Genomic DNA, 14,628 nt, shown 5'->3' with positions numbered 1-14,628 from the left:
ACAACCCACAGTATTTTTGCAAAATCCTCTTTGGTTAATATGTAGCGTTTTCATAGTGCCTTCCGTCTGATCTTAGAGCTCATTACAAGTAAGAATACATTTATCCTCCTGACACCTCCTAAGAGAAAGGGATGTATTATCACCCCCGTTTAACAAATTGGGAGATTGAGGCACAGAGTCTAGGGGACTTGCCCAAAGTCACACAGGAAGTTTGTGGCAGAGCTGGGAATAGAAACCAGGGGTGAAATCTTGGCTCCATCAAAGTCAGTGACAAACCTTGCAGTGACTTCAGTGGCAGCAGGATTTCATCTCAGATCTTATGCGTCTCAGTCTGATGCTGTTAATCCTGAGATCATCCTTTCAATATTTTTTGGTATAACAGTAGTTTCCACTTGCTCTGTGCCCCAGGAAATGGGAGGTGCAGAGGATGTAAGAATGAAGTTACCCAGCTGACCTCAAACTTTTACATTCATCTTCTTGAATGTTACCACCACAACCCAACCTGGTAAATAATCCAAATAACCACTCCATTCGTGACACATCGAACATGTGCTGTGGGCGGGGGAGGGAAAGCAGTCAGCATTGAGGCAATCTAGATCTAGAAGCACATCATTCCGTCCACTAAGGGTGTGATTTTGTTTGTTGTTTAAAGTAATAGAGAACGTGTGTAGGTGGATCTGAAATCCCCGTCCTGGATCTAATGGAAAGCATAGCAAGCATGCGTCATGTTTACTGAGGAGAAAAAGCAGTAGTGCAGCTTTCATTTTAGGAGAAGCATTTCATTTAATTCACATAAGCAAGTGTTTCAAACAGATAACACTAGTAGTTAGGGGTGTGTGCCCAGAATCTCTTATAAAATATGTTCTAAATAGTATCTTTGTGTTAAAGTAATTAATTTTCTCATCTCATTAGTTCCTTTTCTTTCTTAATCAAGGAATCTTTTTTATTTGCAGCACGTTTGCTCTAAGAAAACACCTTAAAGGGAAATTGTTGAGTCAGTTTGGGTCAACAGCCTTTTTTGTTGTTTGAGTACTAGAATATTCTCCAAAGAAACACTTCCATAATTTTTAAAAATTCCAGTGGAAACAATTCTTTTTAAAGCAACACCATTCTCCTATAGTGTTTGTAATCCCAACAGTGTAACTCCAGAAAACTGATTAGAAACTGACTATAAATAGGGTGACCATGTTTCTCTATGCTGAATATTGGACACCTGGTAAAATTACTCGTATACAAGCGAGTTCTACGGCAATCAACCAGAACTATGCAGTACAGACGTTCAAATTAACATCTAATTGACTGAGTCCCTTTTTATTTACCTTCTTATCTTTAAGGCTATCAGGGTCACACGGGAATGGTGACATTCCCCCACACACACCCCTGCCCCACACTCAAGGGGCAGGGGTGTGTGGCTGACAGCAGGGTCATATCCGCCCGTCCCCCCCCCCCCCCCCCGGCGCGATTTCTGCCAGGGTTCACACCAGAATGTGGCCAGTAGCAGCCTTTCTGCCCTCTGCGGGAGCGAAGGGACAGGAGCTGCTTCCAGCTGTGGGGGCGAATGACCTGGCCTGTGTCTTGCCAAAACTCATTCTCTTCCCCCCAAAAACAAACAAAAAAAAAAGGCAGCTAGTCACTTCCTGCCCACACACTAAGGAAAGGCAGCTAACACCTCCAGGATGCTGCTGGCCACCGACATAACCCAGAACAGGCAGGAAGGGGTAAAACCCTAAGAATTAGGGTTGCCAACTCTCCAGGATTGCCCTAAAGTCTCCAGGAATTAAAGATTATGTCATGGGATGAAACCTCCAGGAATACATCTAACCAAAACTGGCAATCCTACTAAGGATGCATTGTGCGCCAGGGCCCAGGGAACCTGACTACATGGCTTCAGTGAGCCCAGCCAGAGAAGTGGCGCAACAGGGGAGGGAGCAGCCTTGTGCTCCCTGGCATCGGGATGCAAGGCGAGTGTCTGTATATGTGAGAAGAGGGTGCTAAGCCCCTGCCCTGGGAGCTTAGCACCCACCCCCTTTGTTGGTCACTGGACACCCCAACTCACTGCTGGTGGGCAGGTGGCTGGTGAGCAGGATTCTGGCCAGCAGCAGGACCTGCCATTACTGATTGGGGGGTGGGGAGAGGGACGGAAAATACGGGACAATTTGCCCATTTTTAAGAAAAAGTCAGGACACCTGCAGGAGTGCTTAAATATGGGACTGTCTCTTTAAAAACAGGATGTCTGGTCACCCTAACTATAAACAAACATGAAATTTGCTGGTCTGTATTTGTTCAGACAATGAAAACAGGAATATACCTGGTGAATGTTAATTTAAATGTTAAATTCTGTCTGTTTTTGATAATTTAAGGTCCTGGCTGTTTTCAGGAAATCTGTTTTTATAGGTACACAAAATGTAACCTGGTAGTCCCTCTAGTTTTTTATTTGTCTTTATTTTGATTTATATATAACGAGGCACCTGCTAAACATCTAATGCTGACAGCAGCTTAAAGGTTTTTTTTTTAAGCTTTTTAAATGAAGAAGCTGGTTTCAAATATATTTTCTTTTTTTTCCTCACACCCAACCCCTATTTCTACACTCCTTTCCCTTCTCACCTACCAGTCTTCAATGGGTCCAGCAAGTCAACGAAGGAGAAAGAAACTACCCATAAACACAAAAGCAAAGAGACCCCATCGGGGAAGGAGAGGAACAGTGAACACAGGGCTGAGAGCCGAAAAGACCAGGCTGCTGCTAATCACCATCCTACTACAAATACTGGCTCCTCAACGAAAGGGCTCACTGCTAACAACCACCACCCTCTTCATAGATCGGCTCAGGACTTAAGGAAACAGGTAATGTGTTGTACTCTCATTTGGGCACATGCGATTCACGTGCTCATAAAGTGCTAACCCCAGTACACCAGCCCCCACTGAGGTAACTTTGAAATCTTTAACGTGTGGTATGAAGAAAAACAGGGAGTTGACTTTGAGAGAAGTGAGAGAGAGAGAAAAAAAAACATTACGTAAATGGACAGACCCTCATTGCAATACAATACACATTATTACTGCAGCTTCACATCACACGCGGGTGTACGTAGGGTATTCACATTTAGTTTTTTATGAAAACTGGCACCTTTGTTGGCCTCTCTGCTGATATTGCCAGGGTTGACTGAACACAGAGAATGACCTTTTTTTCTACAGGTGATCCTTTTAGGTTACGTTTGAGAGTTGGCATTGTAGGGAAGCTTGTATTATCACTGTTTGTTGTATTGTACTTGGCCAATAGGAACTCAAGAGTCTGAGACACTACTTGGAGCTCTTGGAAAATTATCTTCCCATTACCAGCATCCTAATATGACAGTCCAAACTGTCCCCGCTCTCAGTGGCAATACCACCAAGGTCTTTATAGGGCAGCAGATTTGTCGACTTTCACTCTGCTGGAGAAGTTTTAAAGGACCAATGGCCTGGTGGTTGTGGCTTGCTACTGACTGGCGTTCAAAGAGGAAGTGTCTCCATCTGTTTTTTGGCAGTTGGGGCAGGAGCTTCTAAAATAACAGTTTTCAAGTAATGTTTCTTAAATGATTTAAAAACCCATGTCAGTGCCCTTTTAAATCCTTCCACTGGTTGCCGTACACTAATTTAATCCAGCCTGAGGCTTGTTGAAGGTGGTGCATGGGTTGAGAGGAGTGCAGAAGGGGGAATTTGCTGCTCTTATGGCTTAGTTTCTCTTTTCTTAATGGATGGTTCTGTAACATGCCCTTTCAGAGATGATGTTTGTTCGTTGGAGCATATAGGCTTTCCCTCTGGATAGCTGGCCTCCTGTAGAGCTACAATCTGGATTTTGCATGGCCCTCCAGGCCTTGGATGGGCACCTGCTAGGGTTGGGCCATTAGATATTGAAAATAGCAGAAGGCAAAAACACTGTATTCAGTGCCAAGAAAATACCTACTTAGTGCAATGCTACGAATATCTTTCAGTCCCTCTTAAAATGCCCCCACCGGTTCCCTTCTGCCTCCTGAACCAAATTCAAGTTCCTCAAGCCTTGCTTTCAAGGCTCTCCACAATATACGCCCCTTCTACCTCTGCTCCTGTTCCTCCCCATCACATGCTTCTTGACTGAATGCCCCTTTCTGTCCTTTGCCTTCTTCCATGTGGCTATCTATAACCTCCCTGTACTCCTCTCTCCACCTAAGTCCCTTTTCAAAGCTCACCGCTTCAAGGCGTAAGCTATAGTGTTTATATGTATTAAAACGAAGCGTGCCGTTGTAACCTTTAAGATGCTTGAGCTAGGCTGCAAACAAACTGTATGGTCATTTTGTGTTCACCCTCGTCGTCTTGCTCTGCCACTCGTACCACCTTCTCCCCTCCCCCCCCCCCCCAAAACCTGTCTCCTGTGCTGTCATATCCTCTTATTATAAGCTAAATTAATGTAAAAATTTCTTTGGGGCAGGCTAGTCTTTATTTTTTTTGCATAGCACCATGCATATCTAATGCTATATATAAATAATAAAAGAAAAGCTAAGGGATGATCTCTAAATGTGCTGCATAAGATATATATTTCAATTTTGAATATGTTTTTAAGCTTTGATCTTACTTGCTCTGAATGAACACTTGAATACTTATCAAAACTGGATAATAGCAGTACAAACTAGATACATACTGACATGTAATCTTTGTACATTACAAACATTTAGTTAATATTTTGTGGTTATAGTAAATCTTTTGTAATATATGAATAGCATTTGTTTTTGAACCACAATAATCATAGCTAAAATCAGATTTGTATAGTACAGAGTTTGAGCACTATAGGATTCTGACCAGGAAATTCTTTCTTTCTTTCTGCCTTCCTCTAATAGGGATTTTGGCACATGTAACTGTGAAATACTTTAAAGTTGCAGTATAAAACTAAATTAACAACAGTGTCAGCTATTCCTAAAGTACACTGTTGTTACTGGGGAAAATAACTCTGATTCTGAGATTGCCAAACAGCAGATTTGTATTTCACTTTTTTCTATCTAGCCTATGCTATTTAGGGGATATATGTGAAGTAACTTCCTCCAGGATTCAAGATTTTTTTTTTTGTTTAATTTAAATTGGGCAGTTGTGTGTATTCACAATATTAGACTCTGTCATGCTACAATAAGGAAGACACAAATGCTAAAAATGATCCTTATATATTCCTTTGCTGTTCATAGTGCTATGCAAACATAAAGTAATCTGCCTCAACTACAGCGATCATCTTAAAACTCAAGAAAATAGAAGGGGCTCAAAGTTGAGACAGTTTTTGTAAGCTTAAAATTAAATCAGTAAAAAACCTTAAATTTTCATCCACAACCCAATACTAGAAAAAAAAAAACTGGCTCCCTGTTTTTATTAATTTGTTGATAACTTGACTGTTACTAGCTGAGCTATTGTAAAGGGGTTGGTTACTCATATACAGTGATTTAACTGGTTGCAAAACATTAACCTTGCCAGTTAGTGGGGACAGCATTAAATTTCTGCTTCTGATGAATTTTTGTTTAATTTTTTAGTGTTTTCCAAAAAGAGGAGAGTTGTTTCATTAGAGTGCCAGCTGCAGGACCATTCTATTTTCAGCATGCTTTTGCTGGTGGGGACGGCAGGGGATGATGAGGGGGTTAGTTGTCCTATAGGAAACAAAGGTAGAGAGCATCATAGACCCACAGATGTTTCTCTTTCTCTCTCTCTCTCTCTCTGGTGTTCAGTTGCTCTTGTCAATTGCACTCTCCCTGCCTTGCTGTCTTCCCCCAACCCCCTCGCCCCCCAACTCCAAAGGGATTGTGGGGAGAGGAAATCTAGTTCAATAGGGCCCTCTGTTGGTCTAATAGGATAATTTAGCTCTGCAAAGCTCCCAACTATGTACCAATGCAAATGAATGAATAAGCAAATGAGAAAGCTTGACATCTTATGGGACTCAATTACAATTATATATTTTTTCTAATAAGCTATTTTCGGGGTGTGTGTGTGCGCGCGCGCGTGTGTGTGTGTGCGTATGCGCGTGAGAGAGAGAGATTGAGGATTGATCCTAGGTGCTGTGTAGAGGCATGTGTAAACCAATGCAAATCTAACAAACAGTCTTGAAGGAATACTTAAACTCTTTAATAATATTTTTTTTAAAAAGTGAGGAGAGATGCTATGGCAGTGGTTCTCAAACTTTTGTCCTGGTGACCCCTTTCACATAGCAAGCCTCTGAGTGTGCCCCCCCCCCTTAAATTAAAAACACTTTTTATATATTTAACACCATTATAAATACTGGAGGCAAAGTGGGGTTTGGGGTGGAGGCTGACAGCTTGCAACACCCCATGTAATAACCTCATGACCCTCTCAGGGGGTCCTGACCCCCAGTTTGAGAACCACTGCACTATGGAATCCTGAAGGATTCTGCATCCATTGATGGCTCCTCTGTGAAGACCAAAAGATACTGCTGCAAGACTGTGTGATTGCCTCATACAGTTTAACATTAAAAGAGCTAACAAAATTTCATGTGGTAGGAGAGTACTTTGGTCGGTACCATGAACAAGAGTGGTGTGAAGACCAATATAATCAACTAAAAGCTGAAAACTAGACAAGTGTATTGGTATGCCTGGTTTCACTGTTAGCACAAAACTTTAACGGGTGATGAAGGCTATTGTCAAACACTTTGTTACTACCTGAATTAAATTGACTTCTTTCTTATGTGCTCAGTGTAAGCACTGCCGCGGGATGGAGCTGTGTCACTAGACCCCATATGGTGAACCTGAGCAGCTGGGAGTGCGGTCAATTTATTAGGCTGACTCTCAGTGTGTGTATGTTTGGTTTGGCGGTTATTGGGGGGAGACATATCAACTGTAGAAAGGTAAGAAAATGCCTACCACAATTATTTTGTTTTCTTTGGTACCAATTATCTGTTGGATCCTGAGAGACAAATACAGGCAAAGGAAGCGTAGGTGGGTGCTAGACAGACAGAATTTCACATTTGCCAATGAGAAATCCTGCATCTACCAAACACTCTGTTGATGGCTATGACCACGTTCTTTGTTCCATTTCTATCCTGTTGAAGAGGCTTATTGCAGCCTAATACAGTTTGAAGCATGGTCTGTTCTGGTCCATAAATATTTCTGTATGTAAATACGCCAGGTGCATGCTCTTTCTATGTATGGGATATAGCTGTTGGCTTCTTGGGAGGGAGGACAAGAAGAGTAAATGAAGCATCTCAAAACTGTAAAGCTGTAGCTAATCTAAAAAGACAACAGTTCGGAGGAAGTTCTCTTTAGCCTTATAGGGTTGGCTTACTGCTGGGGAATCTAGAAGATAAATGTATCTTCAAATGTAGAAGACACTAATACAGGTATAATATTGAAAGCAGACCGAACCCTCTTTGAAATAACTTTTTAGGGTGAACCGGGATTTAAAATGTTGCCCTCATAATGTAGGGTGGAAGGTTAGATAGCATTAGTCAGATGAACCCCTTCAGCTTTAAAACTGGCTCTGAGAGATCTATCTTCTTGCTATGCCGAGGCATTGTAATGGCACTAACTGGTTACAGTAAGTTGCAGTTTTCATAGTAAATGCAATTTTCCAGGGGTTTATATCTTGGCAGTTTTAATTCTGGCCTAAAACTCGTAAAGGAGTTCAATGCTTTTTTTGCCTTTGGAAAGGGGAATGTTTTAGGTGTCTTATCAAAGTTGTCAGGATCCCTCCGTTCTCCCTCCATCTGTTTTTCTGAGGCCATGTGTCACAGCTACCCTCCTAAATGATTGCCTGGGATTTCCTTTAGAGCCACTACTATGTAAAAAAGCCAGAAGGGGATGCTCAAGGCACATCCTGACCGTCAGGGGCCACCTCCACAGCTCTTCCAGGCCACAGCTGCTCCAGGGAGTGAGAAACCAAAAAGGATCTTACCCAGGTCTCGCATTCAGCACTTCCCAGGTCACGGGGCAGGCTTGCGAATGGATTTTTAGTTGTAAATGGTTAAGTTTTATGTACACTATAAACCCCCATTTATCTAAGGTTTCAGAGTAGCAGCCATGTTAGTCTGTATCCGCAAAAAGAACAGGAGTACTTGTGGCGCCTTAGAGACTAACAAATTTATTTCAGCATGAGCTTTCGTGGGCTACAGTCCACTTCTTCGGATGCATAGAATGGAACACACTGACAGGAGATATACAGACATATAGACAACATGAAAAGGTGGAAGTAGCCATACCAACAGGAAGAATCTAATCAATTGTGGAAATACATAAATAAAAAAAGGAACTGAACTTGGAGATTTTAGCCCAGTTCAGTTTGAACTGTGGGTGTCAGAAGTTTGGGTTGGTTTACTTTGTTAGACTCTTCCAGTTGGTATGCATACTTCCACCTTTTCATGTTCTCTGTATGTATAAATATCTCCTGTCTGTGTGTTCCATTCTATGCCTCCAAAGAAGTGAGCTGTAGCCCACGAAATGGCTGAAATAAATTTGTTAGTCTCTAAGGTGCCACAAGTACTCCTGTTCCATTTATCTAAAACGCTCACAGGGAAATCTGAAACCATCCGGTAAACAGGTTCTCCTCAGAAGAAGCTGGGCTTTGGTTTCTCTAACGGCTGGAGCCATGTGAAGAGGAGAATGCTGGCTGGTTTTAAAAGGGCACCATTCCAGCTCCAGACTCTGGAGAAACAACGGCGAAACTGTGTGGAGAGAGTGTGTATATATACAGTACAGTCCAGGGGGCATAACTAAGAGGGAGGGCTTGTCTTGTAGAGGCTAGAGCAGCGGAATGGAAGTCAGAACTCCTAGGTTCTCCTTACCATTCTGCTGATTTCACTGTGTGACCTCAGCAGGTCATTTAACCGTTTCTGTGTCTCAGTATATCCAGTAATAAAATGGTAGGCTGACCAAACAGCAAGTATGAAAAATCAGGACAGAGGGTGGGGGGTAATAGGCATCTATATAAGACACAGCCCCAAATATCAGAACTGTCCCTATAAAATTGGGACATCTGGCCACCCTATAAAATGGGGGTAATAATACTTGTCTTTACTGCAGAGGGATTATGAAGTTTAATTATTTTAAAATGGTTTTGAAATCCTTGGAAGGACATTTATAGAGGTGCAAGACATTAACTGAGTTCGGGTTAAGCGGGGTTATACAGTATGAGCATCCATTGTCGGTACGTATATAGAAGGTCCGGGCTTTGGATATCTGAGGGTTTTTTTGCATTCTCATAAACTGCTGATGCCCAGCTGATAAGAATTTAAGGCTGCAGTGTTTAAACTTGGCTTCCTAAATTAACTTGCTTAAATAGAAGTGACCTGGTTTTCAGAAGTTCCCTTGGAAGCCAATGATCGCTGTCCGTGCTCCGCACTTCTGATGGTTAGGCTGTTACTTTTAGTTTCCTAACTGGGTTTAGATGCATAACTTAAAGCACTTGAGTTGGATAATATGATGCAATAAAATATACTGTATAGAAGTAAAACTGCCCAGATATAAAACTTAAACAAGTATCAGAACTACTGTACAAACTTCTATTCCGTATTAACAATTTTAATAGAGTGCCTCCCAAAACTCAGTATACATGATAGACTGGATCCTTCATGGCCATCGTGATCTGTTGGGTACATAGTATTTCAGAGATATAGACAAACAGATGTTTGTGTTTTGAATATAAATTTCAGATTTGTAGATTTATCAATTTCAGGTCAGTAAAGGAGGGGAGTGGGTGGGTGTTCTGTGCACCTTCCGTTGATGTTAACCAGCCATGTCCATCTCACTAGTTATAGTAGGTACAGGAGAGTGGCTAGTTCTTTTTAGTTACAGACTCAAGCATCCGTCCTCATGATGCTATCAAGGACTTTACAGTAGGTAATGGAATGGAGTAGTGTTCTTAACTAGAGATGCATGAGTCAGGTGACCCTCTCCTTAAGGCAGAGGTACCTGCCTCATACTCTGAGAGCAGGCTTGACTTTTTGTTTTCAGTCCTGGTTTTGTTTTAAAAAGTGTCCAGATCCTACTCTTCTCTGGGTGAAACCTGTGAAAATGCAGATTGCCCTAAGGGGCCATATCCTGCAGCCTCATTAGGAGTCAGGTTTGCATGATTTGGTTTTCTGTGGGTGTCTCCATTCAAATAGTCTTTTATTAATTTACTTTTTGTTTTCTCTTTTATTCCTTCTGCTTCCTCTACAATACTTCCGGCTTTCCAGGTTTCTAAGGTCAACGGAATCACTCGAATGTCATCTCCAGGTGCAAATGCAGCCAGTGCCAAAAAGATGAGAGAAGTCAGACCTTCACCATCCAAAACTGTGAAGTACACTGCAACAGTGACAAAGGGAACCGTCACATACACCAAAGCCAAGAAAGAACTGGTCAAGGAAACCAAACTAAATCACCACAAACCCAGTTCACCTGTTCACCATACAATCTCAGGGAAAACAGAAAGTAGCAATGCAAAAACCCGCAAACAGGTGCTATCCCTTGGAGCGTCCAAGTCTAACAATATCGCTGTTAATGGTGTCAAGGTCAATGGCAAGTTGAACCAAAAGGCATGTACTAAGGAGGTGGGGAGACAGTTGAGGGAGGGGCTGCGCAATTCTAAGAGGAGGCTGGAAGAGACGAATCATATAGACAAAATACAGTCACCCACCAAGAAAATGAAAGGGGCGGTCAGCTTGACAGACGCTGCAAGCAAAAAGGCAGCTGTGGAAAAGCCCTTGCTGAATGGACATGTGAAAAAGGAAGTGCCAGAGAAGATTCTGGAAAGAAATAGGCCGAAAAGAGCCACTGCTGGAAAGAATACGCCAGGGAAACAAGCACACAGTAAAACTGAAAATGCCTCCTGTGAAAATCATTCTACCTCTCAAACTGAGTCCTTGCACAAGCCACATGACTCAACAGGAAAGCACGAAAAGGGTAGTAGCAAGTCTGGGTGGGCAATGATGGATGAGATTCCCATCCTTCGGCCCTCCGCGAAGGAGTTCCATGACCCGTTGATATACATTGAGTCAGTCCGAGCTCAGGTAGAGAAGTATGGGATGTGTAGGGTGATTCCTCCTGCAGACTGGAGACCTGAGTGCAAGCTGAATGATGAAATGCGGTTTGTGACACAGATTCAGCACATACACAAGCTCAGCAGGCGCTGGGGACCCAACGTGCAGCGGCTGGCCTGCATCAAGAAGCACCTCAAATCTCAGGGCATTACCATGGATGAGCTCCCACTCATCGGTAAGGGCTGTGGCTCCTGCAGGCCTTTTGCTTCAGTTTATAAGCATTGTGCAGTAAATTTTGTGCTTCATTTGATTTTGTGATTAATTGAATCCCTGTGAAACGGCAGGACGCTGGATTTTCCTCTGTTTATTCATAGACCAGGTGCCATGCAAGTGGGTGCAGTGCAGGCTTCTCCATGCTGATTCACTTAAGCACATTAATACTGCCTGATGCTTCATTGATTTTACCTAGGGCAAAAGGCTTCATAGGTGTGTCTACTCAAATTTCAAGACCCATCTCCTTTCCCTCCCACTTACTTATAAAAATAATAAATATAAATATTAAGATTCTTGATCTAAAGTTACATTGGAAGTTTTTAGGGGTTTTCCAAAGATGTTTTCGGTTACAATTTATGTAATGCTGCTAAACTAGAAAATGAATCTTACTTTTTCCATCTCCAGAATTCCTTCTTTCAAAAAAACCAATCAATCAACCAGCCAAACAAAAAAAGGTCTTTGAACTGACTTCTGTTTGGTTATCCAGACACTTAAGATCACAAATTTCTAGTGACCTGCAGACATTTAACAACCATTAAGTGTCAAGAATAGGCAGTAAAATGTGGTTCATTGCAAAATGGCGGTTTCATTATTTCTCCCAGCAGGTAGCTGCCATGGCTAATGCCTGAGTGAGAATCGTTTATTTAAAAGAATTCTTGGTTTATGGTCTGCTGTCAGATATGACATAAGTATCAGAAAGGTGACAATGGCTTGTAAAGAACATACATGCTAGTTAAGGAAAACGTTTTAATCTTTAGGAAAATTATCTTTAAATCTGCTTTTTCTAATCAGCCTAGAAAATATAATACATTTATCTTGGTTGCTTCAAATTTTTATTTAACACTTCTTTTTTAGTAACTTCTAACCAAGTTATAACTCAGAGGCCTTTAACAGTACAACTTGAGGCACTGCTTTTGTAGCTGAGGCATTATTCCCTGGGAGGCTGCTCTGCACATTACTTGGTTTAAAGAAAGCTCCTTTCTTTCTACCTCAAGTGCACACACCATTTTTTTCTATGTTAAAAGTTTATTTCAGTTTTCACAACATAAATCCATGATAAAACAAGAAAACAAGCGAATTCAGACATTGCAAGATTATAATATTAACCAAGAACTCCTCTGTAATGTGCAGTACAATATTTCAACAGGATTTAAGAAAAAGGAGTAAGGATTAGTATTCTACAGTAAAATGCCTGAAGAAAAGTAGGATTGCTGTAATATTAAGTTGTGAGATCAAATACTCAAAAGTTCAGGGAATTCCAAAAGTTAAGATTACTCTAGCAGAATTAAATTGATCCTTTGGCATTTCTAATATCTGTAATGGTTGTATGTTAATAACAAGGAGTATTAAATTCATCTTACGTTGGCAAGGGAAAGTGGAAAATACAACATGTGTGCAATATGGCAACATTAACACCTGTTGATGCAACATTAACTTTTTGATTAAATTTCCTGGCTCTTGTTTTACCTGGTCTCACAGCTTTAAGATTGTTACTGTTAATCTTTACACATTTAATTTCCTACGTCTTTTAAGTTTAAAATTAAAACAAAATGTTGAGGAGAAGGGAAAGAGAAATCTGAAGGTAATCAAAGCACATGGATTAGAAATATATTGGCTTCAGCAGTAGAGACTTTAAATTCTTTGAGATAACAAGTATGCAGAAATGCATACTCCTGCTGTAAGGACCAAATCCCATTTCCACTGAAGATCATTGAGTTTTGCCATTGACTTTAGTGGGGCCGGGATGTGGCCTTAAATGCATACCTGAAGATTTTTTTTTACATTTTTTTTTCACTGAGTTTGAGTATTTCAGTTTTCATATCCCAACATTGTCAAATCAAAACTTTTTAAAAAAAAACTCGGATGAGACTCCTTAGTTCTTGCAAAGTCTCCAATTTCAGCTATTTGCTATGAGCCCTTTTAAAAAGAAAAAAGGGATTAAATTCTTTTTCATCAAACTTAAAATACATATTAACCCGCAGGCAGAGGCCAGCCTTTGGAAGTTTCACCCTAAAAATGAGTGTTTCAGAAAGTTATGACCATGTGAAATGGAGTTGTAACTGAAACCATTTAACAGTCTTTAATGAGGGCAGGTGTTACAAAGCACCCACAGTAGTACAGCATACTTATTCAGTGAGAGAACTCAAGCTCTGACATTCTGAAGTAGCTTCCATCTTGTTGTGCTTGAGAACATTCCATTTTTAAGCATGTGATGAAGTGTTTTGAGACTGGTGATTTAAACTGAGCATGCAGATATTTGTGTTGTATTACAAAGCTATTTAACATGAAATGGAGCCATTAACGTAATCTTTCAGAATTGAAGGGATGTTACTCAGCTTCATACAGATCATATACCTTCCATTTGTTTGTGGGCATGAGCAAAAAAAGCTGTGTGTTGCTTGAGTGCTATTTTATGTAAAGGATTAAAAATAACCGAACAAAAACCTCTCAAATTTGTTTCCTTTCTCCTATGCTGTTGCTCTCACCACCCCTCTCCTCCTGGGTGGAAGTTGCACTACTTTAACTAGGAATGGTTGCTAGATAGGACATACTTTTTCTGCCCTTTGACCCTAGAGCTTTGTCAAACACTTGGAAAATCGTTGCCTGTTGTTTCAGCACCAGTACAAACTATCCTGTGGTCTAGGCACAGGCATTTTTGTCATCTACCCAGTGATGTGCTATCAACATTTTAATAAGGGACTCCCCCAAAAATGTTCTACCTCAGTTGCAGCACTGTTGATAAACTTTGCAAAAATTTTCCATGTGTCTCCAGGCTTCTGAGCCTCGTCACTGAGTTTGCCTCAAAGGAAGGTGCTGAAGGGTAGGGAAAAACTGTCAAGGAAGAGAATGGGGGAGATCAGAAATCTGAGAACAGCTATGAAATACTGTAAGACAGTATGGCTAATTTGCAGGAGATGCACACATACAGCTCAGATGCTATGCTAAAGGGCATAGTAGAAGAATCTGAACAGGACAGACTGTTGATTGGGCTTGAGAGGAGGTAGCTATCATCTCAGCAGTGGAGGAGTCATTTAGAATGATGATGCTTCTTTCTGTTTCATAGTACTGTTTCCAAGCCATATTGAATTCACATTAAAAGACTGCTAATCCTTAATGTTTCCATGACTTTCTCAGAATGGAAAGAGGAGATAAGGATGACTTGGGAACAGTGTTGATGATAGTAATGTTGTGTGTTTAGTTTTTCCTATAGCATTGTCCTCCTTATTTATGGGCAGGTTTTGGTCAGTTTGTGAACCTTTTTCTGTTGATGGTTAATTCTGTCCTTTGACTAAATGTGATACTGAGGTTTTCTTTAAAATTTTTATTTTTGGATGGAAAGTTTATCATTAATTTGACTGTCTTTATGCTAGAATTTAAAAGCTTTTGTATAGTCTTTATTTTTTTTC

At 41.0% G+C, this 14,628-nt stretch overlaps 1 protein-coding gene across 3 annotated transcripts in view; it reads left to right on the top strand.

Annotated features, from left to right (window-relative positions):
- JARID2 (jumonji and AT-rich interaction domain containing 2) overlaps positions 1-14,628 on the top strand; it is a 183,164-nt gene that overhangs the window by 128,719 nt on the left and 39,817 nt on the right. For all 3 annotated transcript variants that reach the window (XR_005594478.1, XM_039525970.1, XM_039525971.1), the window contains exons 5-6: positions 2,612-2,841; positions 10,166-11,183. Coding sequence is in view for 2 of the 3 variants with exons in the window: in XM_039525970.1 (XP_039381904.1) it covers positions 2,612-2,841; positions 10,166-11,183 (1,248 nt within the window). In the remaining variant the exon portion in view is untranslated. The remainder of the gene's footprint in view (positions 1-2,611; positions 2,842-10,165; positions 11,184-14,628) is intronic.

The sequence above is a fragment of the Mauremys reevesii genome, linkage group 2, assembly GCF_016161935.1.
Source record: "Mauremys reevesii isolate NIE-2019 linkage group 2, ASM1616193v1, whole genome shotgun sequence".
NCBI lineage: Eukaryota > Metazoa > Chordata > Testudines > Geoemydidae > Mauremys > Mauremys reevesii.
The sequence above is the reverse complement of the archived record's forward strand: the minus strand, read 5'-3'. Positions and strand labels throughout refer to the sequence as shown.